The 25,349-nt window shown below is 40.2% G+C and overlaps 1 protein-coding gene across 1 annotated transcript; it reads right to left on the minus strand.

Moving 5' to 3' along the window:
• Nucleotides 1-22,894: 22,894 nt before the first annotated feature.
• Nucleotides 22,895-24,851, minus strand: LOC128737270 (lactoylglutathione lyase). Its single transcript, XM_053831874.1, has 5 exons — nt 24,777-24,851; nt 24,597-24,702; nt 23,551-23,687; nt 23,406-23,492; nt 22,895-23,346 (listed from the first exon to the last, which is right to left on the minus strand). Exons 1-5 carry the CDS (start codon nt 24,815-24,817, stop codon nt 23,103-23,105), a joined length of 615 nt encoding a protein of 204 aa, XP_053687849.1. The 5' UTR covers nt 24,818-24,851; the 3' UTR covers nt 22,895-23,102.
• Nucleotides 24,852-25,349: the final 498 nt, after the last annotated feature.

The raw sequence follows: 25,349 nt of genomic DNA on the forward strand, positions 1-25,349 counted from the left end.
AGATGGATTTGCCTCGTCTTTGTGCAGTTGGCCAGTTGGCACCCCTCCAGCAATACGCCACCCGTCGTTGGCCAGGCCAGGACCGATTGGCAGTTAGATATTTACTATAAACACCGTCTCGTACCTACATATACACTGCGATGTGCGGTTCTTCGTTTGTCGTCATCGCAGCATCGCACTCGACCAGTCAAGGAAAAACGAACGTCACTCGGCGCGAGAGTTAAGTCGTAAAATCCGCCGCGCGCGTATGGTTTTGCTTGACTGGAATTAAGTGGCAAAAAGGGGCGATAAAAATGTGCTCTAATTCAATTAGCGATCATCCAACTGTTTGCGAACTTTGGATGATGCTGGTATTATATATTGGTATGCCACACCGCCACTCGAACCACCTCAGAGTACAATAAAGTAGATGATACAAGAGTGGGGCTTAAATAAGGAACACAGTAAGATGGGATGAATGTGGTTTTAACGAGTGTCTTTCTTCGCTTGATATTTATTTAGTGGAGACGCATGATGGATTGCGTTAGAAATGTTTACAGTCCGTTGCCTTGCGCTAGCTCGCACTTCGTGCAGACAAACTTCAGTTAAGTAAAGCTAATGAACGTTTTAAAATGTTATCTATCCGTAATGAAATCTCAGAGTAAACACGTTTTTTCCTTATTCTACATAACCAAAGTTGAACAAATTTACTAAATTAATCAACACCACCAGTGCAATTTGGTTTCCTGAAAGCAATCTCGCCTAATTTCAATTTAGCTTGGCTCAGTAGATGGTTTGTTTTGGAACATTAAATTAAATCAACGCAGCGAGCAGCTTTTTGGCAGAGCCAGCCAGGCAGCCGCCGCGGCGCGGCATAATCTTCAGATCAACCAGGCCAGTTCAAGGAAACCTCACAACACAACCACATCAACCAGTCGACGACGACGACGACGAGAAGAAATCACAATCAGACATGATTTATTGCGCGATCGCGCAGCGGCGCGGCGGTTCGACCAAACACATACCGTCCCGTGATCGGAGAGCTCTAGGATCCCAACTGCACACTTTCTTGTACATATATGAATACACATTTGAAACCAGACGGCCTCGAAAGCCAGAACGATCAGGGAGACATCCACCCTCGCGGAGCCGAACGATCAACGAACGGCAAAAGTCGAAACGATCGTCCGAAGCGGGAAGCGGTGTGGAAAACTAAAATAAGCGTAAGCGAGATTTTAGTGAGTGCTCTGTTTACCAGGAGCAATTTAATTATTAATTGAATTTCACGGAAAACAGATGGAAATGCCGTCTTAAGCTGTAACTAAACGGGTGTCCATGCAATATGAAAGGTTGCCCTAAAACAACTTACGGCAAGAGTAATGTTGTTTTCAAGTATGATTAGTGTTTTTCCAAGAAAATTGATTAGCTCAGCGTAATTGAGTTGATTGCTTCATTTAACCAGAGAAGTAGCATCTGTAGTGACTATTTTGGATGTGCTAGCTAACTAGGATAGAACCATATCTATAAAGGTAATCCGTTTTTCGACCAGCTTTGGAACGAATAGAATTAACAGTATGTAACAGTATAAAAGAATCCGATAAAGCAAATAAATAATTTTGAGCATAAATATTTTAAATATTTTTTTAAAAGATTTTTCAATAAGCTGGATCTTCTAGAATTATTTTCATTGCTTGTACATTTTATAAATTTGTACATATTGATATTTTTTGCGATCCTAGCGGATTGCGGTTCGAATGCGTCCCACGCAGCCGTCAGACGCTCTGGACTTATGCGGTTACGAAACTCTCTGAGGTTAAAACCGCAAGAAAATCGTTGAAATTTCGAAAATCTCGCAAAAGTCGAATAATTTCTTAAAATATCCACATAAATTTTAAACCTGTACCATAAATATTCCATAAAGTAAAACATATATCGACAACTGTTACATGGAATACATTTTATAGATTGACTTTTTGCTTAACGTAAGAACAACTTAACACGAACAAACAAGACACATCACTTATGGTTCTTACAAAACTTTAAAATTACCTTTTTCGCTAACCGGTTTCGGGTTTGATCCAACCCATCTACGGAGCGGTGACGAAACTGAATCTGTAGCAGACAACAAATCACAATACGTATGCAGTCGACCACCGCTCCGTAGATGGGTTGGATCAAACCCGAAACCGGTTAGCGAAAAAGGTAATTTTAAAGTTTTGTGAGAACCATAAGTGATGTGTCTTGTTTGTTCGTGAACGAATACATGCTTGAACAAATCAGATAATCGAATGTTTACATTTGCATCCAGTATATTGACTTATTGCAAAAATACTGAGCGATTAAAGATTATAAACTCCGGCTTACCATGTTACATTATGAGGAATTAAATGTTCTTTCTCAAAAATGTGATGAAGCACGTGCTATAGCGTGAGCAAGCCAAAGGCAGGCTGCACAAAAAATACTACCATTTATTTATTTAAAAAAATCAAAATTTTACTCAATCATAATGAGAGTATATAGAACCACAATGGGCATTTGTTGTAGGATCTTTTGGATCCGGTAGGACGGTAGGGAAAAGTAATGAAGAATTTTTGTTGTACCTTTGAACCATAGAGGCGCTGGACAAAAGAAGACTGCGCAACCCCCCTTATTAAGTTAGAGACATGGGTTGGGATATTTTTTAGACATAAATTGTGCCTCTTCTCCGTCTACTGTAGAAACCACCGTCCGAGAAGTTTTAATCTATCCTTGTTTTTACTGGCGGGACGACAATACTGTGCAGGCTCTTGCGACTTACAAAACACTGCGTGTGACGCTGTTCGTCTGTCAGCGTGTCAGCCGCGATTCTCAGCGCGGGTTTTCGGGGAAAGGCTCCGTTCCTATGAAATAGACCAAACCTCGTATTTTTAGTTTTGACCTTGAGATGCGGTCAAGCATATATTATTTTTTGTTAATATATGCTTGACCGCACCTCAAGGTCAAGACTAAAAACACGAGGTTCGATCTATTTTATAGGAACGGAGCCTTTCTTCGAAAACCCGCGCTGAGAAGCGCGGCTAACACGCTAACAGTCGAACAGCGTCACACGCAGTACCTTGTAAGTCGCAAGAGTCTGCATAGTGTCGTCGTCCCGCCAGTAAAAACAAGGCTAGATTAAAACTTCTCGGTCGGTGGTTTTTACAGTAAACGGAGGAAGAGGCACAATTTGTGTCTAAAATATAACCCTGCCCATGAGACTAAAACATGAGGTTTGGTCTATAATAGCATCGCCAGAACAAGCACGCTGTGCACTGATCCTACACACTCATAATTAAAAGCCCGGGTTATCTCCTCTGAAGTGGCTCAACTGTTGAATTATTTTAAACCCATAGTGTGTTCCCTACTAATACGGTTGTTACAAAGTAGTTGTGGCAACCGATATAAGATTAATTCCAGTCATAAATAAGTTGCTGCAACTAAAAGATCCACGATCGTGCTGCTTGGGTGATGTTCTGAAACGATCTAGAAAGCGTCTGACCATCAACAAGGGAGCCCGGAAGCGGCACAAAAGCCAAAACGGTTGGTCGTAAAATTCTAACTCCAACGAGCGGGAGTAATCTCCCAGCTTAATCCGAGGTGGTTCGTGCCATATCAAGAACTCGTTTTCGCTCCACTCGACTCTGGACTACTCATCTTCAAGACGTTGAGCGTCTCGACGTTCGCTAGTAAGCTTCGATCTGGTCGAGCCATCTAGTATATTTGGCCCCTCTAGTTCTATCGTTCCGGTGGGGTCCTTGAAGAAAACTAATTTCACAGCACTGTCGTCCGGTTTTCTTGCCGCCAGGGCTGCTACACTCAATTACGCTTAGTCGTAGCTTTAATTTTTTAACGCGATAGGTAAAAACTGTTGCTTCAGAAAACACAACAAAAGGCGTCGAAAATACGAAAAAAAGATGACGAAAAGGTGGTGAAAAAATGGCGAAAATATGATCGATGAAAGGTTGACGAAAGACGTTAAAAACACGACGAAAATAACGTGAGCAATCGATGAAAGGACACCAAAATGGCGAAGAAAAAAACCAGAAACCCTATAAGAAATCGTGTAAAAAGCATCAAAAATGCGACAAACGTGCAAAAATATAACGAAAAGATGACGAATATACGACAGCAGGACGATCTTGCCTTTTTTATGACTATTTAGACTACTGTGATAATCATTTTATGCAACGTACCGCATTTTGTACTGTTAATCTCACACTAGAGTGGCTTTTAGTTTGATCTACTAATAAGTTTGACTTCTTTTTCCTTCTTCCCCATCTTTTTCACTTCATTTTTTTAAGTGAAATCGTGTGCGAGATTCGACTGTGATAATCGTGTAAATCTGGGTAGTCTAAATAGGGGCAAATGTCGCAATAAAACTTGTCGACTTTTTAGTTGTCTTGACCAGAGATGCGTGAAGTGAAGACATGTCTTCATTTTGAAGACATTTTTGAGGATTTATTTTGAAATGTCTTCACTGGAAGACACTTGAAGACATGTCTTCACCATGCAATTTAAATGGGCGGGAAGTTCTGGACAAATGAAGACATTTTTTCTTGATTCGGGAAGACTTTTCAAAAATTCACCCTGGTACTCAAAGCTACCGACAATATAGCAGATGCGACAGAGCCGAGCTCCACAGTTGAACATCGACGATGGCTGATATAACGTATATGCATTAAAAAATGAACTGATTGTACCAATTTTTCATACGATTACCCTGCACCCGGTGGCGAATCCATGCATCCAATTCAATCCATTGCCAATCGCAGCAACAATAATGTGTACTGAAACAACCAGGGATGGAAAAAATCGCTTCTAACGATCAAGATCTTAGGAGCGATCTCATTGACACCACTACTTGTAAGCGACAAATACTTTGTCGCGATCTGCACAGATTATGATAAAACTTATGTCAGATCATGTTCATTGCATGATTGCATTGGGAAAGATACACACGATTGGTTGTGTGCAGTGTGAATCTCAATACAAACAGCATAAGTAATCTTTTTTCTCGCAGCTAGGTAAGATGTAACACTGTGATCGACTGCTGAAACTGTTTAGAGCACAAAATCTTGTAATCAATGCTAGGGATTCACTGTTTGTCATGTACTGTACGGATCGGGATCTGTGCGTGTGGCGATAACTCACAGATTTAATTAAAATCGCTGATGTTCCATCCCTGGAAAAAAATGATTGCGTTATCAGATAATTTGCAGCAGCCATAACGAAAACAGTTAAGCACCTACGCTCGATACTTTGTTCGTACTGCAGGCTCTACCCCGGAGCGAAAGTTGGACATCATGAGGCACTTCGTGTCCACAATCCGGCTGATCCGTCATTTACATCATCCTCTTTCTTCTAGAAAAAGGCGTGAGCGTCGAACGGAAGCCTGGTTCCGGTCGCCCGAGGGCGATGTGTGACTGTAAAGTGTAACAGAAGCTGAAGAAGAAGAACGAAAGCAAGAGGGTCTCAGTTCCAGGAGGTTGGAGCAATCGGCCAAATGGCAAAGAAATACCTGGCCAAAATGAATATTTTTATGTGGAATTGTCAGTAGAGGCCGACCGTATCTGAGCAGCAGGCAATTACTCAGAAGGGACAGCTGAAAATACTAGTGGAAAACATCTTTCCGGCGAAGCACGATATCGTTGTCATAATGGAAATGAGACCTACATGGTCCTAACCTGGACGGCAATGACTGGCAGGGACCAGGTACTTTACGTCCCCTACCAAGGAGGTAAGCGATGACATCAATATGTATTTTCCACACTAAGTTCTCGAAGCAGATCTTTCTGTGGTTGACGATCTGCGAGAAGAGACTTTTCAAGCCGCTGTTCCTTTCTTTGCGACTTGCTGTTAACGGGGAGATATTAATATTTCTTGGTAGTTTTTTTTACAATTGACGAAAGGACGGTAGAAGAAAGTAATGCAATTTTAGAGTGAAGGAGAAAGAGCGGAATGGTGGGAGAGGGGGTTATTACTAGCTACGCTTAACAAGTAGACCTTTTGTCCAATGCTGGAATGTGCATGCGTCGAACCAAGCTATGATCTGTGATTATAACCGGATTCGAACCCACAACACTCGCCAGGGCAAGCGGCTCGCAGGTACTTATGCATACAGGGGGGAGATACACAGTACGAATTATCTGTTAGAAGTTGCCACTTTCATCACGAAATGTCACGCGAAAGATGATGTGGTCTTATGGTTGGACCTGACATTGGCCCATTATACCAAGAGATCATTGGAGATGAACCGAAGACTGCCAATCCTCCTATCTTTCCTCAGCTATGACCGATAGAAAGTTTTAGGACGAACCTCAAACATAGGATCTACTTCAATGTTTTCGTGGCCATACATGGATTAGCAGCTGATCTCCAAGCCCAAGAAAGAGTTAACAGATGCAATTAAGCTTGAGATGATCGACGAGTTCGTGTACTTAACTAACTAAGTAACTACAATACCAGTAATGAAATGCAGAGATGCATGCAATCTAGAATTCGGGGCTGCTTTTCAAAAACTTTTTAGTAACTCCACCGGCATCAAACAAGGAGCGCGTACATGTTGACTGATGTTGATAAGACGCTTGGAATTCTGGCGACAAATAGCTAGTTGATCTGACATACGAGAATTTTAAGTTTGAAAGGAGAGGTAAATGTATGGAATTATTGCACCACCGTTAACGCTAGATTGACTGATCGAAAATCGGACAAAATTCGAGCAGCCAGAGCACCTGGTTATAGTTATTAAAGTTTTAATATAAACGTCTCAATGTACGTAAATAACAAATATCTGGAGCCTTCTGACGATATTTCAAAAGAAACAACCCGAAATTGGAACTCGAAGAACTCGGCATGAGTACAGTTGATACTCGATTGATCAATTGAGAGTTAAAAATAAAAATAACCTACCATGACTTCCGTGTGCAACACCGTAAATGGGTGTGATCGATCGGTTACATATGATTTAAACCATTTCGTACTCCCAAGATTGTACTCCGTACAATTTGAGTTTTATTGCACTCTTATTGCTGTTTTTATGACCAATTTGGTTACCAGAACCGTCATAAGTGTGTTATTAAACCAGTATTGTTACTTGGGCTGTGCTGTGGGTCCAAATTAGGAGTCCAAAATTGGTGCTTACAACATAACAATATTTTTGATACAGCGATGTAAAGATGTCCGTGGTTACCTTGGTTAAATCCACAACGCCACAGTTGGTAGTGACAAATTATTACATAAATGTAAGAAAAAACTCATACAAATTATGACAGATTGCATTCAAGACAAGCTTCAGTAACATAGTTGCATCTCATAGCGTTACATAGCTTCAGAAGTACATTTTGGCGTGTGGGTTATCTCCGTTATAGTGACTCTAGATTACGACATTTAAAAAATTGTTTTTAAGCCGAAGTTATAAATTTCGATAACTAAGATTGTAGGACCTTCGATTCGTTCTCAATTAGATGCGAGACGACGCAGGTAGGCTACAGTATAAATATTAACGTACACTCTTAAAAATAAGCACCGAGTTCGGCAAAATTTTGCAGAAATCTCAACAGCCGAATGTTCGGTAAAAATGTCGATAAACTTTGCCAAACTCGGTGCTTTTTTAAGTGTGTAGTTTTTAAACAGTTTGATGTTTCATGTGAAAATGGTTTTAAACCAAGTTTAAAATTACCAACCACACACACACAAACATGTTTGCTCAAATTTTCCTTAATGATTCTCACCAAAAAAAAAAGACATAAATCACACATCTTTCAATCGGCCAAAACAAAAAAGCGAGAATCTTTTTTCTATCCCAAATGTGTCTTGACCTCTGTAGTATCATTGCCACATATGAAATATAACCCGTACGATGGTATAATGAATCTGTTGTCATTTTTTGTCTAACTTCTGAATTTGCGTAGGATGTTGTCCCATTCATGCATTATCCCCACCATCCTCCCAATAGGGACCAGACAAAACAAACATCTAAAAGTATAGTGGCGACGATGCTTGCCAAGAACGTCATTCGCGAATCGTGAGACGCGCACGCTCAAGTGACCTGCTATGATTGAGATTTATGATGAAATCTTGATTGTTGCTTTCTTCCTTCGGTATGCTTCGGAAGATGTCATTTGAACGCTACTGTCGTGTCGTGATGCCATTTCACTGTTCTTATTGTTTTCTTGATTTTTTTTTTTGAACGGAGAGTACACGCATAGTCATAACATCAGGAACGCACGTGTTCTCACTACGACGAGATCGGATAGCGGAGCCGCTCTTCTGCTGCTGTTCTGGTTCAACGCAATTAACTGTCACGCGAAAGATGAAAAAGTCCCATCGAGTCGAGAGGAAAGGGGAAACAGAAACAGATGTCGTTGATTCAATATTCCACTTGTGCCACTTCCGGTGCTACATCTTTGTTTTGTCGTCGATTTGTAACCGATCAGTAATGATCAGCAATTACCGCTTCGAAACCGCTCTTCACGTATGACAGAATGAGAGAGAAAAGTTTTCACCCGTGAACGACCTTCGAGGAGTTCACGATGCGCACGAAAAAAGTCCACCCGCAAAAATTCACAGCGCGCACGAACCGACTGTCTCTGTCTTCAAGACTACTCGAAGGCAAGCAGAGAACACACAACACCTTTCACCGGCACAATCCCGAACGAGACTGAAGCCGGGGCCGTTGCCGCATGTAAATAACGACGTTGCGCAAGAGTCAAGAGGTAAGGATGACAGACGACCACAACTAAAGTATGTAAAATGCAGAGAGCAAACCGTTTGAAGGCGAAAGTAGCCGGATGGAGGCGCCAGATATCTAACCGAACGACGTCTGCTAGACTGAGTGCTACCCTGGTCCTGCATCGTAAAGTCGATCCGACGATGATTGAAAATGTACCATACTAACTTAGGATTCGGATTATGTACACTATTCCATCCAAGTCGTCGTCGTCGCTTAGCGAACAGCACACCGGGCGGCGGCGATCGGGGTAGGATCAAAACAAACCGCGATCGGCGTTGGAAACACGACAAGCGATGGAGAAAAACGGGGAAAATAATGCTGGCTTGAGATATTCGTGTGAGATATGTGCGCAAGGAGCTAAATAAATTAAATTAGAAATGTAGAACAGCTGAGGCCGGAGCAAGAGTGCGCAGAGAAGAGTTGAATTGTAAATAATATGCCACAAGTTGAGTAATTCGGCTACCGAATGGAAGCGGGATTAAAATTTTACTTTTACAGATTGTATTTTGTGCGTTGATTCTCGGTTCATCTAATGATTAAAACATTACAGTTCAGAGATGTTTCGGTTTGATCAACTTGATAAGTGCAAGCTTAAGTAATGTTTTTACATCTCTATTCCTAAGATTTTTCAATTTTATTTGAGGTCTCTCAGTTTAATTCGATTTTAACTTAGTTTTTTGTCTATTCTATAAGATGAACAGGTTTTCCAATTCCATTGTCAATTTATTTCTTGTTTAACTTTCTCTGAAAACCTTGTACTTCCCTCTAACCAACAAATTGATATTTATTTGCCTATACTGTTCTATTAAAACAATGAATTAAAACAAGCATACATCTTTAAGTAAGTAGAAACGTTCAGGTTAACTTTATGTAGAGTCTGAATTATTTTGATCCAGCAACAAATCCACGAACACGAGCTGGCTACACAATTGTAACAATCACATGAATTTTTGAATACCAAATTTCAGATTGGACCCTCAAGAGCGAATTATACATTCAATGTGGTTCGGAAGTTTGTCAATGATCGCGCTTATGATTAGCAATTCAAAACCTGGCAACCACGGCTGGTACATGATTCGAATCTTCATGGAATTAATTCGGTGAAATTGATGGCAAACAAAATTTATTTTTACACACCAGATACGAAGAAATTGCTGTAAAATGTCCTCCGAATAAGGCGGTTTCGTATAACAACCATTTGGGCGGTCAAACCGCCGCGTTAGAGTCTACCTTGCACATGAAAATTGAGTTTATTAGTTCCAACATCGTTTAGCTCGCGATCCTGGTCGTGTAGAGGTCTGGTGTCTTCGAGAAAATGTACAGAAGATCAAGTTATCTTTAGACACAAATTGTGCCTCGTCCCCGTCAAATGATAGTAAAATACCAAATGAGAAATTTATTCTAACTGCTTTTCTAACCACCACGACGTAACTATACAGGCACAGTCACGTGACGTGTCAATTTCCTCAAAAATTGTATATTAGCATTTAGCAAGCACCATTCATTGTGATAGATCGATTTAAGGTGCAACTGTCTTTCAACTAACTTGTGATCGGTCACTTAGAATATCATCAATTAGTTAGCGTCATCTGCACCTCACTAGTTCTTTCAATTTTCTACTTTTCAGAAATTTTCATACTTGACAGCGATTATATTGAGTGTACACAGCGTTTGTCTTTGAATTCAGAATATATTAGGAAATTTGTCGTTTTGTATTTTAAAACAAACATAGTTATTTGAATTCTTTTTTGGTCCAATATATGGACTGGATAATATCTTAAGTTTTTAAGACACATCTCTGCCCAACCAAAGGGCACTTTACTTCCACAACTTTTCTTTCTGATAGACCACAATTCCATCGGGAGAACAACCTAGCCAGGAAATATGCGGTGAAACCAGTAGACCGCTTTTGGCCACGACTTTGCCACAACCTCTCTCGTATACAATCGAGTTCCTCACATCTAATTCTATGCCTAATTGCAGGAATCTCAGTCTTCGGTGGTTCAATAATATTAATAATTTTTGTTCCTCCAGTCTATTGGCTTGTCTGAAAAAGCTTAATACGTATGCAAGCCTTACGCATTAGAAGCTGTAATTCTTCAGCTGCATTCGGTTTTCCATTGTTTAGAAACTCGCTATTTGCTAGCAAATACTTACAATTAGTATTCGTTTATATACCGGTATTCAGTTACTCATTTACAGCCCAAGAGTTTGTTACGAACGGACTTGGTGATGGTGTTTCTTGGGGTCTCCTGGAGCTATTTCGGGGCAGTACTTTTCTACCCTTTTTACGTCTCTGGTCGCGTGTGCGACTTTTAAACATAAAGTAGAGAACAAATAAACCTAATGGGCTTTCATGTAACTTTGGTGACACACAAAACAGCTTAATTAGACAGACCATACATTTCCATTTTTATTGCTTTTGACGATAGGGGGAGCAATATCACATGCAAAAAGCTTACGTGTTCGAACACTCGTTGTGGCCGGGACGAACGGTGGTCGTCATGGAGGAACCGGGGATCTCGATGACTGGAACGGAACAGGAACTTCGACGGCAGGAACTGCTACGGACAACAAAACGGGTCTGACGACGGGCACTGGCACTGATAGGGGGCATGGGCACTGACGGCACTTGCAAGCCGTATCGAGCGCGGTAACTCGGCGGTGTAACGTATGGCCTAACGTTTCGGGTTCGGGAGTGGCACAGTGCACATACGCGAGCGACTTTACACAGTCAAAAGGGGTTTAACGTTTTACGTGTCGGGGCGATTATTAAAGCACCAGTCCCCACCATTGTTCAAAGTTAGCATCCAAAATGGTTGCCGCCGACATTTTGTCGCACTCGGTACACTGTAGATGGTCGTCGTTTTATATGCAACCCAAACGAAAAATTCTAGATTTTAGGCCAAAAATATAGACTAAGCGAAGGTGAGTTTTTGATTGGTTATGTAATTCTTATAGCTTCAGTCGATTCGGTATTCGAAACAGAATTTCATGATCAATATTTAGACCAAGACACGAATGCACCGAAAGGTGTCGACACGAATGCACTAACAGGTGTAAAGTGTCGCTAATAAAAAGAACAACAACAACAACCGAAAGGTGTAAAGTGTCTTTAATAAACAAACAAACAAACAACGATGATCAATATGGTCAAAAGCAGCTTTAAAATCCGTCTAAATGGTATCAACTTGAGCAGCGTTTTCAATCTGACGATGACAAAATGAACAGAACTGCAGATGGTTCGAGTTGATTGAGCGTATCGGGAAAAAGTCATTTTGTTCTATAGAGGCATAAGATTTCACTTTCATAAAAGCAGCTTTCCCACAACAATCTCCAGCAGTTTCAACCCGGCACATAAAGAGTTGATACCTCGGTAGTTTGAGAGACATAGAATATTTGCCAGCATTCCGAAAACCTGTTCTATTCTAGTGACATATTACAATTCGTTTACAACGGTTTATGTAGAGCTCTAGCACATTTTTTAAGTACCACTGGCGGGATTCATCAGGTCCCGCGGAAAACACGTTTTTAATTTCGAAAGGTCAGTTTAAATATCAGCTGCAGAAAATCACCGAAAAACATTCCAACACCGAGCCAGTTTGTTTACGCTTCTCGTTGACAAAGGACCAGAGTTTTTTCGGATTATTTCTAAGGTCTCTGTAGACCAAGATAGCGATGTCGAGGAGGTGTAGTACATAGATATGCAACTCAGCGCTACCTATCTGCAGCTGGGTGAAGCACACTGTCAATGGAATGTGTGTAGTGTTCTCATTTTATAGAAGTATTGGTGACTGATGTGAAAACTGTGATACGTCAAATGTGCACGCTATCTAGTTGTATACAGAAATGAGATTAAAAATACCCATGAAAGTTTTTCATTAGGGGGCTATTCGAAATCCATGTCGTTCCAAGAAGCAGTATTTAAATTGCCAAAGAGATATCCCGCATTTTGCACCTTACTGGACACCGCACACCGCAGTTTAAAAGAGCAACTGGGTACAAAGGTGCGACATAGGGAAATCGCCGCAGTAAGAAAGTGAAAGAACGACAACGGCAGTGTTGCTGTTTTATTATGTCATATACATTGGTATTAAGGAAAAACATCTAGTTTAACCCAGGTTCAGCTGCAAATTATAATCATGCAAATGCAAATAATGAAAAACTGATGGTTCAAATTCTTAAATTGCAAACATGTGTGGGACACGCAGAATATAACCACGCTAATAACTATCGCTTGGGGTTTAGAGGTGAAATCTCCGCAATACTAAGGGCTAAATATATTTAACCCGCATTGAATATTGTACAAAAGTTTTTGCCTTCTTCAATACGATCTTGAAGCTGTCAAATCCCATAACAGTATATAGATTGCTGACATTCATCGCACGCACACTTCGCCGCGTATAGGGTAAAGAACTAGTTTTAAGCAGTCTAAGCGGGTCACTGATTGTTTTACCTTATTACAAGTGATGGGTTGACTAAGTGGGGGATATCAGCATACCAATCTTCTTGCTATCTTTAGTTCTTCAAGCTATTACCATTGGAAGACACTATTGTTGAGCTAAACTTTTGATTTTTCGCTTTAAAAGTTGGAGCGGCGGAACTAATTTTGAACACACCGAACCCATTTTCACCCGTAAGGTGCTATTTTAAGCAATCCTGAAATCTGAATTTTTTTACGTTCTTTTAAAAAATCCCTCGAACTTTTCCCCCTATTCAGTAAGTTCGCGTTCCTATCGGCGACCTACTAATCGGCATCTGATTCGTAATCGGCATAGCGTATCGGCATAGATGCGTAAAATGCCATCTGTCTAAATTGTTTATCGGGGCATACACTCACCGCACCGTTCGGCAAACGGTATTCGTCGTCTCTTTTATTCTCTGGTGTTGTTATGGGAAACTGCGAGTTTGACGTCTCACTCGCTGTTCATAAGGATGGTGGGAGAACAAAAGAGGTAAACATATATAGCAGTACAAACGATCCGACGAACAGTGTTGTCAAAGCAAATAACATTGAAACACATCGTTGCTTTATTAAATCACTGAGAAAATCTTCGAAAATTATTGAAAAAGCTGACTTTTGTGTTGTTTTTAATAAAGAAAAATTAATTATGAACATACATTTCTCTTGAAAGTATTGAACCACGTTTTCACCATAGGAGGTTTCAGTTAATTTCAAACTTAAAATTCTTATTTCCAGAACCGAAACAGTGTCTTGGCAACACGATAGTTCATCAGTTGTGCTGCAGCAGCTGCTAGTGGTGAACAGGTTCCGTCAATTCAGAATTTGTTTTCAGTTTTGTTAGAAAATAAAAAAAAACTTTTGGCTAGTGACAAAGCCTTAGATAATAGAAAAAAAGAGACTGAATAATATGGTATGTGACAATTGAGTGCTTGACTTTCAGAGTGGTTGTAATCAGTGCTGAAAATTTGATGAATTCGTTAGTAGCGAGGTGGCGATTGCTGAAGAGCAGCTGAAAAATGTACGTTTTTGGACAACAATTTTTAATTCATCATATTTCTTGTCGGAAACCCAGTAAATTGTGTTTGTGTGAATCAAATGTATGGTTAAGTGATTTGTAAAGATGATCCTATCAACAGATTTTGAAAATATGAATAAAAAAGTCCATTTTCGGATCATTTATGTTCAACTGATTAAAATAGGTAACACTGCTTAACTCGTTCCTTACCCTACTTATACGCGGTTTCAAACCGGATTGTTTGCATCTGCAAAATTTTTTTCGAAGCGAAAATTTTTTCCCGATGAACACAAACCACTAATACAGTCGCACATCAGCAATCCTCATGTGGCAAGAATTGTTAAAATGAGTTGAGCATTTAAAGTATTTAAAATAGTAAATATATTAATCACATATTGAATAGTTATGCAGGAAGTGATTTACCCCGCGGGTTACAGTAATTCGTGTCAAAACCTAAAAGTGCAGTTGTCATCGTTGCTACCCCCGTGTATTACCCCCGAGACACGTTAATGTTTGTTTTAATTGACCCTACATGCAATGCAGATAATTTTGTAGCTTTTTTATGGCAAAAAGGGGGAGAGAAACATCTTTGCTTTTATTTTCACTCGTGCGATGACAATCTGAAAGAAGTTTTCATGGAAAGGCCCAATTGGTACGTTTTGTGGCTGCGTTGCGGAAGTTTTACAGTTAACCCATGAGACAACTGTCAGATTACTGTCAACTACTTGCAACCGTATGTATTGTACGTGGGTCTCAAATGCGAATCTAGACAAAGAGTGGATAGTTGGTTTCCTTGAAAAACACCAATGTAAGAACCAGCACAGTTTGATGAATTTTGACAGCAAGAGCGTTAGCCAAACAATGAACGCGGGTCATTCTAGTCAAGCACCGAACCCAACATCTGCTTCCGCCGGCTTGGTTCGTAGCACTCACACACAGCCGAGCGTGTTGGCATTCACCAACTTTTTCGTCCACATGTTTGTACGTGTACGGGGCCTTAAGTATTACGTTCCGTCATGAACTTGTAGCACTAAATATTGTCATTAAGAATTATTACTGTATTTTGCTGTAATGGTTGTGTCGAAACTTTTGATGTAGATGGTAGTAGAAAGCAAACATATATTGCAACAATAGCTTATGAGATAACGAAATGACTCGCACTTATCCTACGCGTCGTGAGCAGTTTTCTATTCTGCTTTTTTGAATCCTTAAAAATGTTAGCCATCTTCTTTGAACAATCCCTGACTCAAAAATCAATTTGAGGTAAAATTTACCAAAAAATTAGCAGCTGATATTTAGCGTGTATGTGTTTTACAAATACCATCAAACTGTGGTTCACCCAGCCGCCACAGATGTCGCTTTACCACTTAATAATCTAAGCCAACATTCACTAAGTGTTCGGTGTCTAATCAACATGCAACAATCATCTTGGATCGATCAGTTCGGTGATGTGCCGATTCACATCTACGAGAACATATTCCAATACCTGCCCATTCGGGATCTGTTAAACGCGTCCTTGGTGTGCAGAAATTGGGATGCATCCATATCCCAGTCACGAAAGCTTCTACGTAACGTATCCTTAACAGTGTATCGTTTCGGTAAACGTGGTAAAATGTACCTAATGGACGAAAAAGTTCTCATCAGCAGCAGACGACGATATCAGCATATCTTTTTTCCAACGCTTCAGAAAGCACGCGAATGTAAAAAAATATTTCACGCAATCGAACAGCTCAGCCATCAATATCCCATCCAGTCAGCCAAAATAGCAGAGTTTTGTTCCACGGACAGTTGGATCGGTCATCACTTACCTCATCTACAAACACTGGAAGCTATCATCATGCACCCATACAGTGGCGTTTGCTGGTTGCATTCATTCGAAAATTTCTCAAACCTCACTAGCCTAACCATACGTTATTGTCCCGAAAGTGTTCTGCATTCGGTACAGAAGCACTGCCGAAAGCTAACCAAACTACGACTGATATCCTACACCTTCAGCATCCTTACACGGGCTGCCCTAAACTTTCCACAGCTCGAAGAGCTTTCTATCGACGAAGCATATTGCCCAGGAAGGTCGTTTGGATTTGTGGAGGTTGCAGATCCAGAAGAGCTTCATTTACCGAAATTGAAGCGTCTAGTTGTATCAACGTGTACCTCGGCGCAACCACCTCTCAGTCTCCACATAAAGATTCGTGCACCTCAACTGGAAACGTTACAAGTATCAAGTTTAGCATTACAGTTAATCACCATAGTCGAGCCCAATAAGCAAGTAGATGTTAAGATGATATGTAAAGTAAAGTTGAAGCGGAAGTCGAAGCGTTAGGATTACATTGTTGGAAAAATGCACTGTTAAATGGAAAATTAAAGACAAAATAAAGTGACCGGAAAAAATGCTGTGTGTTCTGTAAATATTCACAAAAGAACTACCAATGCTGATAGAATGGCATTCAAAGTCTTCAACGAGACCTTGTCACTTTTTTTTCTCTAATGTCGAGGTAGTTGAATTCGCAAGTGCATAAAATGGCCGTTGCGGGCCTGGGAAGCAAAATCATGCTTACACGTGATTGGTTGATTCGTTATTTCTTTTTTCGATTTCGTTATTTTTATTTCTTGTTTGAGAATTTTATGATCAATTGATGCAAAATCTCAAAAAACCATTGAAAAATGGGTGAGTTATAAGCGTGCAAAACGTAATTACTTTTTGTTCGTTTCGCGTACTTCTAAAATGCGCTCTAATGAAATTTTTTTATAGAAAAAACGTAGTTTTTTGTTAAAAGACTGTCATAAAGTGAATAAATAAAGCAATAACTACATTTGTATAAACGCCCTTTGACGACTCGATCCGTGTTTATCACAGCCGGCTGTTAGAGTACAGAACAGCTATGGGGCTAGTACAACAATCCTACTGACTCCTACTGAGTAGTAACGTGACATTGTGGCACCCTTGGCGGAGACCCAATTAGGCACTCCCTCGTTTCTTATACCGTGAACGTACCATATTCTGCGCAGTTAAGACATTTTTATGATTCTTCCGCTATTCTAAGTATTCTAGATTTAAATTAACAACGTGGATAGCAGAAACGTGTAGTGCTACAGTCTATAATATCTGGTAAAAAATATGAGAATTATAAGTCGACCAACATATACATATTCAACAGACCATATCAACATAACATATTCAACAGACATTTTTAAAAAAAATAACGCAATGGGCATAGTTATGCACAATGTTAACAAATACTTATATAAAGAAAAATGCGCAGAATTAGGAGCGGTCACGGTATCAGTATTCCTAATTATTTTAGATTCTGAACCTGCACATTTTCCATCAGATTTTGTAACAAATTTGGACTAGATATTGGAGCATATTTCAATTCAGATTTTTTTTTGGGTCAGATTTTCGACCTGGAATAGATTTTGTGCTAGAGTTTTTTAACAGTTTTTAAGACCAGATTTTGGACCACATTTTAAGCCACATTTTTGACCAGATTTCCGATTATATTTTGGATCCAGATTCTAGATCTGGACGCCATGGCCTAGGAGAGATGAGCGAAAACGGGGAGCTGTTTACAGAATTCTGTGGTAATAACAACATGGTCATTGGTGGATCGCTCTTCCCCCATAGACCAGTACATAAAGTCTCGTGGGTTTCCCGCGACGGCCGAACAGAAAACCAAATCGACCACATCTGCATCAGCCGGAAATGGCGAAAGATCCTTCTTGATGTACGCAACAAACGCAGCGCTGATATTGCATCCGACCATCATCTTGTTATCGCTGAGATAAGTCTGCGCGTCGCACGTGTCCATCGACTGGAGGAGAAAGTTAGGTGCCGTTACGACGTCCGCCGATTGGAGAATTCTGAGTTGAAAAGGGCCTTTGTCAAACAACTTGCATCTCGAGCCTCGGAGCTGCCACCTGGTGGAACCGTCGAAGAGCAATGGACCGGGATCAAGCAATTCGAACGCCTTCATCACGACCAGTGATGAAACCCTCGACAAAGCGCGCAGCGGGCGGATGGAGTAGATTTCGGATGAAACTTGGAGGAAGATCGTCGAGCGGAGAGAAGCGAAAGCCGGCATTGAGCGAGCGCGGACCAGATCGGTTAAAAAGCCCGTCAACGAAAGGCCGAAACTGGAGAGGGCTATTAAACGTGCTTATATACGGGACAAGAGAGCCTGGACTAACTCCCTAGCCGAGCAAGGAGAAACCGCCGCCGCCATTGGTGATATCCGTTTGTTGTACGATATTTCTCGCCGCCTTAGTGGTGCCAGGATGAACACAAAGATGCCGCTAAAGGACAGAGCTGGTCAGCTATTGACTGACCGTACAGAACAGCTTAAGCGATGGACTGAACATTTTGAAAAACTCTTCCGAGTTTCAAATGTCAGAGACTAATAGAGTTCGCTAAGCCCAGTGCAAAAGGCTACAAAAACTTATCGTTTATCACTCAAACGTATGTTTCTTTACCGGGGTATAACTGGGGGAAAACAAAACCAAACGTGTAAAATCAATGTAAAATCTAACAACAGCAACAACAAATCGCGCGTCGATGTGTGCGTACGATAAACGTCAGCAAGCTCAATACAACCAGCAGCGTATGACGCCTATATGAATAAAATAATACAACGCAGATTAAGAGTCCTCGGTAAAGGAACATTGGTGCCTCTGAATATTTGGACTGAAAGTTCCAACAAGGTAATCAACTTCATAAGAGCCATAAGTGCCTAATTGGGACAACTGTGCATACTGAGTACTGACAACAGCTCGGATTACTGGTGGTATGTCAGGCAGTGCACATAGATTAAGGATGGAGCATACCACAATAGATTTAAATGCTGGTCGCAGTGGTCTAGTCTCCTATAAACAAAAAATAACTGGCGTGGCATCACGTTGCTCTGTATTACTCTCAAAGTACTCTGTAAAGTAATCCTCAACCGAATCCAGGAGAAGATCAACGCTACTCTCCGGCGGCAGCAAGCTGGATTCCGTGCTGGCCATGTGTAGACCAACCGTGATCATGTGTAGCGGGACAACAAGTTGAACAGGTAGACGCCTTTCAATATCTTGGTAGCCAGACAACGCCCGATGGTGGTACCAAGACTGATATAGCCACACTGATATAGGATCAGGAAGGCCAGGGGTGCCTTTGCAGGTCTGCGAAACATTTGGCGCTCAAACCAGATCACTCTACATACGAAAACCCGAATCTTTAATTCAAACGTTAAATCCGTACTGCTGTCTGCCTGCGAAACGAGGTGCGTCTCAGCGGAGACAACGCAAAAACTGCAGGTATTTATTAACCGGGGTCTGCGATACATCATTCGTGCCTGGTGGCTTAATGACTGGATATCCAATGAGGATCTCCATCGTCGGTGTCATCAACGGCCGATAGCCACAGAAATTCGTGAATGTAGGTGGAAGTGGATCGGACATACGTTGAGGAAAGGAGCGAACGAGGTTTGCAGAGAAGCAGTCGAGTGGAATCCACTAGGACAGCGTAGAAGAGGCAGACCCAGAGGCTCATGCCGACGGAGCTTAGCCCACGACATCCGGGCTGTAGACGAGAACATGCCCTGGCGACAGGTAAAATCCATGGCGGGTAACCGTCAGCAGTGGAGATCTCTGATTTCATCCCTTTGTTCTGCCGAACCGGCGGACATGGACACATAACAATTCTAGATCTGCTCTGGACCTGCATCTGATTCTGGACCACATTTTATCAGATTTGGATAAGATTTTCGGCTACATTTTTGACCAGATTAAGGACTTGAACCGCATCTGGCCTCGAACCAGGGCTTCGAGTTGCATCAGATTTGGTACCACATTTTGAGATTTGGACCAATTTTTGGATAATATTTTGGACCACATTTTTGATCAAATTTTGGAGTGGATTCAAGAGCTGAACCAGATTATATACACCTTGCCCCGATTCTGGAGCATTCTTTTTACTACATTTTGGACCAGATTTTCAATCAAGTTTGGGTCTAAATTCTGGAACTGAACCGGAATACAAACCAATTTTTAGGCCACATTTGTGCGCAGATTTTAAACCACCAACCAGATTTTGGATCAGCTTTTGAACCAGACCGTATTTTTTTCACTTTTGGACCAGCCTTGGACCCTATTTATGGACCTGAACTAGATTGCGGTCCACATTTTGACGTAGGACTACGTCTTACGGCAAGTTTTGAGATAGGGTGTCATTCCAAAAAATCGAAAAATGCGAGCGTCACGAAAAATGAAAGGTTTTGAGCGCTAATAGCTCAGCGGTTTTCCGATCGATTTTCAATATTCTTACACCAATCGATCGGAAAATCTTCTAAGAATTGACTCAAATGAAGAAAAGTATGGATTCTTCATGTTGAACTATTGAAAAATTGAAAATAATGAACCTATGTTTTACCAGAATTCTCGCTTCGTGATTGGTTGGAAGATTCTATATGATGATCTAAACCTATACCAATTTGATATCTGTGCTTGGGAAGTAAGCCAAAACAAGTGGCAAAGCTTTCTCATTTCAACAAGATTTCTTAACACCGCGGTTCAAGCTAGACCATTTTGATGTCCTTGCTTGGGAAGTACGCCAGAGAGAGTGACAAAGCCCCCTCGTGCCAACAGATTTCTTACGAACGCGATTAAACCTAGTCCACTTTGATGTCTGTGTTAGGGAAGTGTTCCAGAAAAAATGACACAAGCTTGTTCTCCCAATAGATCGCAAATTCTTTACTGCGAGATGATTAAACCTAGGCGATTTAGAAATCTGTGTTGGAAAAATGTGCTACAGCTGTAGTGTTCGGTTACAATATGACTCTGTATGAATACGCATGCTTGCCGTTTCATTAGAAGTGTAGTGAAAAGATGTGCTGTTGATATAATAGGATTGAATTTGAAAAATCCCTTCAACGTGGGAAACCATGGATAATAAAAACAATCTTTAATTTCAGTAAGGTAGCAGGAAAGCCATAGTTTGTGTTCTTGATTTTGTTAAATTGTTTTCAAATGCACAATCTTTTGAGAATTGAACGTATGCAATGTTACTACTTTGATAAATGTTACATACAACGCATGTAGCATGTATATATGTTACATATAGCATGTATACATGAAGAATCGAATGATTACAAGCATAAATACATGCTACTAGCACTATACAAAGAGAGTTACGTAGTCCTGCGTCACCTATATATGCGGTCGTGTCTTGTACACAACCCCTCTGATTTTTTTTATCAAATTTTGTTCCAAATTTTGTTATAAACAAATTTTATAACAGATATGAACTAGATTTTAAACCAGATTGTGGTCTGCATTTTTGATTGAATTTTTGCCATATTTTGGACCAAAATCTGGATTTGAACTAGATGTTGGACCTCCATCAGATTCCGAACCAGATTTTGGACCACATTTTTATCTAATTTGGACCACATTTCGGACTCATATTTTAATATTTCGGACCATATTTTTGATCGGATTTGGGATCAGATGTGAGACCAGATTTTGAGCATGGATCAGATTCTTGACCATATTTTTTCTCAGATTTTGGACCAGATTTTACACCAGATTTTGAATTAAATTTTGGACCAGATTATAAATCAGATTTTGGTACATATTTTCAATCTTGGACCTGGAGCAGACATTTTTTATCAGACTAAATACCAACTAGATTTTGATTCAAGTTTGGAATCAGATTGTGGCTCTGGACCGTATTTTGGACCTGTAGATAGATTGCGTACCAATTTTTTGTCAAATTTTGTGCAAGATTTCGAAATAGATCTGGACTAGATTGTAGACCATCTGTTGGACCACATCTTTCATCAGATTTTGGAACCAGATTCTAGACGCTAGCTCCAGAGCTATAGTATGACATTGTGACGGCCTTGGCTAAGAGCCGATTTGGCGCCTCCTTGTATTAGTATTCTCAAATTAGTATTCCTTCAAGGTTTATTATTTTTTAGAATTTTAATTTGAATCGATCTTTAAAAAAGTGTTGTTTAAGAACATCAAAGGAGTAATGAATTAGTTACATGCTTGTTTATCTTTATGGTAACAGAATCCATCATTTGGTGAATGACCAACTGGTTAAAACCACATTAAAAATGAAAAAAGAATCCATTATGCGCTAGTCTTTGACTACAGTTGGATTTCGATTTTGGCATGGTTCGATTTTGGCATGCCTCGATTTTGGCAACAAAAGTATTCGTTTTTGGCAACACAAGATATTTTTCTTCCAAAAATATGCTTATCAATATCAAAAATGGTTGCAATCGTTGATTAATGATATTTAGTCAATGTCTAAAGCATTTACATTAAATTTTTTCATATCGAAAAAGGGTCTCGATTTTGGCACGGTTTAGATTTTGGCAACATAGGCGACACGCATTTGTTGCCAAATTCGAAATCCTACTGTACCACGTTTAGTTTTAATAATTTCATAATTACCATTTGAATGTTCTGGGTACAGATAGAACCAATAAAATTCTTACAGAATTCTGGCACTGACATCTTATCACGTAGAGCTTCACGTACTGAATAGCTTCTTCCGTTCAAAGCATGCAAGCACTATATGATAAAACAATAGAACAATGCGGCATTGAACATTTAGTAAAGTGGTCATATATTGATATCCGTTACTAATCTATACAATTGTGTAGGATATACCAAATTTGATAAACAATCTGATAAACGATTTTCGAAAATAATTGCAATTGATTGAGTTTCAACTTACACATCTTTATTGTCCGAAGGACGAAAGCTTACTCTAATAAATATAAGGCAGAATATCATTTGATTTCAATACATTTGCTCAAGACAAAAAGAAAAGCTTCGTTCCTGTATCCACTGGTTTGTCTTTTTTTCCTGCATACTTTAAAACCGGTCCTCATCAGTTTTTTGCCACTTCACGTTCCCGCCACTTTAGAAGCGTTGAAAATCTCGATCCAATAACCGTCGGGATCCTTGATGAAAGCCAATCCCTTCATGCGCCCTTCCTCCGGACGTTTAATGTACTCGACACCGAGCCTATCGAACCGAGCACAAGCTTTGGCAACGTCTGGGACCATGATTCCAATATGACCGTAACCACGCGGTTCGGCATTACCGTTGTGGTACTTCTGGTCCGGATCGGCTTCCGTACCCCAGTTACTGCAATTTACGAGATTCGCATTCTATTTTATGTACGTTTTAAAAGGTAAAATACTCACTGCGTCAATTCCAGCGTCGCTTTGCGACTCATGGCCCATTGAATGCATTCCTTCTTATCGGAAGGCTGATCAGCAATATCCTCGTATCTGAATGACAAACGTCCGATTAATTACAGTGTTTTATGTCGAAAAAAATTCTACAAACCCCATAAAATATAAGGAAAACTGTGCTTCCGGAAAATCCATTTTGCAAAGCAAGTTCATTCCCAGAACATCATTGTAAAACGGAAGCGAAGCTCGGGGGTCCTTAATACGGTACATGGTTTGTTGAAAAATATAGTCCTAAAAACGAAATGGTTGAATTAAACTGAAAATGTTCTAGTAGGAATTCAAAGCCGAACTGCAAAACGTTCAACCTTATTCTGTATTCCGACGAATCGGTTTATCGAATGAAAATAGAAGTTATTCTCCATTCCATTAGTAAAATCAAGTGGGCGAGACAACTCGTTCGATATAAGTCGAACGAATTAAGATCCGACGAAATACAGAATGAAGGTGGTTATCTCCGTTATTCTTTTCACATTTATTTGAGTATTATTTCAACACGCAAGAATGTAGTGTTATAAATGATTAAATGAGATGCATTATTTAAACATCCAATGCGCGTGAAATCTCGAGTAATGGTATGTGATGCGATATCGATATAAAATATTGCGTCACACGAACCGGCAGTCTTTATTTGTTCGTCATAATGAGCTGAGCTGAGTTGAAGCCAAAAACAAATGCAAAACTACACACAAGTACATACTTAGCATTCGACTCGAGTACGGAAGTACGGGAGGAACGCGATGACTCTCGGCAAATGAATAGAAAAAGTTATTCGACTTCATAACCAAATTGAACGATAAGAATGTGTTTAATAATTGGGCTCAAAACTCAAATCATCTAGGTAATTATCATCATTTGAAAGATTACTATGCATTTTCGGTAGTAGAAGATAAGAGAATGATTGTTACATTTTTAAGGTAAGATTAGATCTCATCAAGATTCATAGCACTTGTTCATAAACGTTATGTCGACCCACTTAACGTTTGATAAAACTGTGTAACTGCTTTGAACCCGAAGAACTATTTTCGTCCAAAGATAGCAATAATCTCGATCAAGATGCAGGCACCTACCTACATCATGGAAGATTATTTTTCCGCATCAACACAAATACCCACAAGAAATAAGAACCTTCCCCTCACTTACCTTCGTTTCGGCATCGGTAAGCTTAAGCAATTCCTTTGCTTCCTTATCCGTCAATCCTTGCGCTTCGCCCATTCTGGCGATAAGACTTCTACGGATGAGCGATGTACTACGGTGAAGAAGTTGAATTGTTATGGATGATTTCGAAAAAAAAGTCTAATCAGAATTCTAAACTGCACCTACCAAGAGGAAAAAAATAGCCGACCAGCACTCACAAGCACCATTCAGAAAATAATGGGCAGTAGAAAACGTAGCGGCACACAGACGGCGAGCTGTGAGATAGCGTAAAGCAGTAGATGAGATATGAGTTAAATCTGCGCTTGCTCACCAGCTCACATGATCTCCAATTGAACGAGGGAGCTTTCCAGGCAACAATACATATTGCGGCGGTGTAGTGAATGAACGTTTTCTGGCAGAAAAACAATTTCTTCGGTAATGTTGGACTACAAACTTCAAATCGGATTTAAATTAGCCATGAAATTGGACCTAAAAGCGGACATTACGTCGGACTTAAAATTCGACTTAAATTGAACTTGAAATCGGAGTTCAAATTGGAATTAAATTAGGCTCGGAATTGGACTTAAAACGAATTATTTGGCTTGAAATCGTGCTTAAATTGGACTTTGAAATTGAACTTGACATTTGATTCGAAATTAGGCTTGCAATTGGACGTGAAATTGGATCTCATTGGGATTTGAAAATGCACTTGAAGTTGGGCTTGAATCGGTGGTGAAATTGAAACTAAATTAGACTCAG

The sequence above is a fragment of the Sabethes cyaneus genome, chromosome 2 (genome assembly GCF_943734655.1).
Source record: "Sabethes cyaneus chromosome 2, idSabCyanKW18_F2, whole genome shotgun sequence".
Classification (NCBI taxonomy): domain Eukaryota; kingdom Metazoa; phylum Arthropoda; class Insecta; order Diptera; family Culicidae; genus Sabethes; species Sabethes cyaneus.

Bases quoted from the DNA above. Each gene is read 5' to 3' on its own strand.
- LOC128737270 (XM_053831874.1), bottom strand. From the start codon at position 24,817: ATGGTGCTTGTGAGTGCTGGTCGGCTATTTTTTTCCTCTTG. The intron at 24,703-24,776 runs GTAGGTGCAGTT...TCTTCACCGTAG, and splicing joins CGGCTATTTTTTTCCTCTTG to TACATCGCTCATCCGTAGAA. The intron at 23,347-23,405 runs GTGAGTATTTTA...CGTAAATTGCAG, and splicing joins GCGACGCTGGAATTGACGCA to TAACTGGGGTACGGAAGCCG.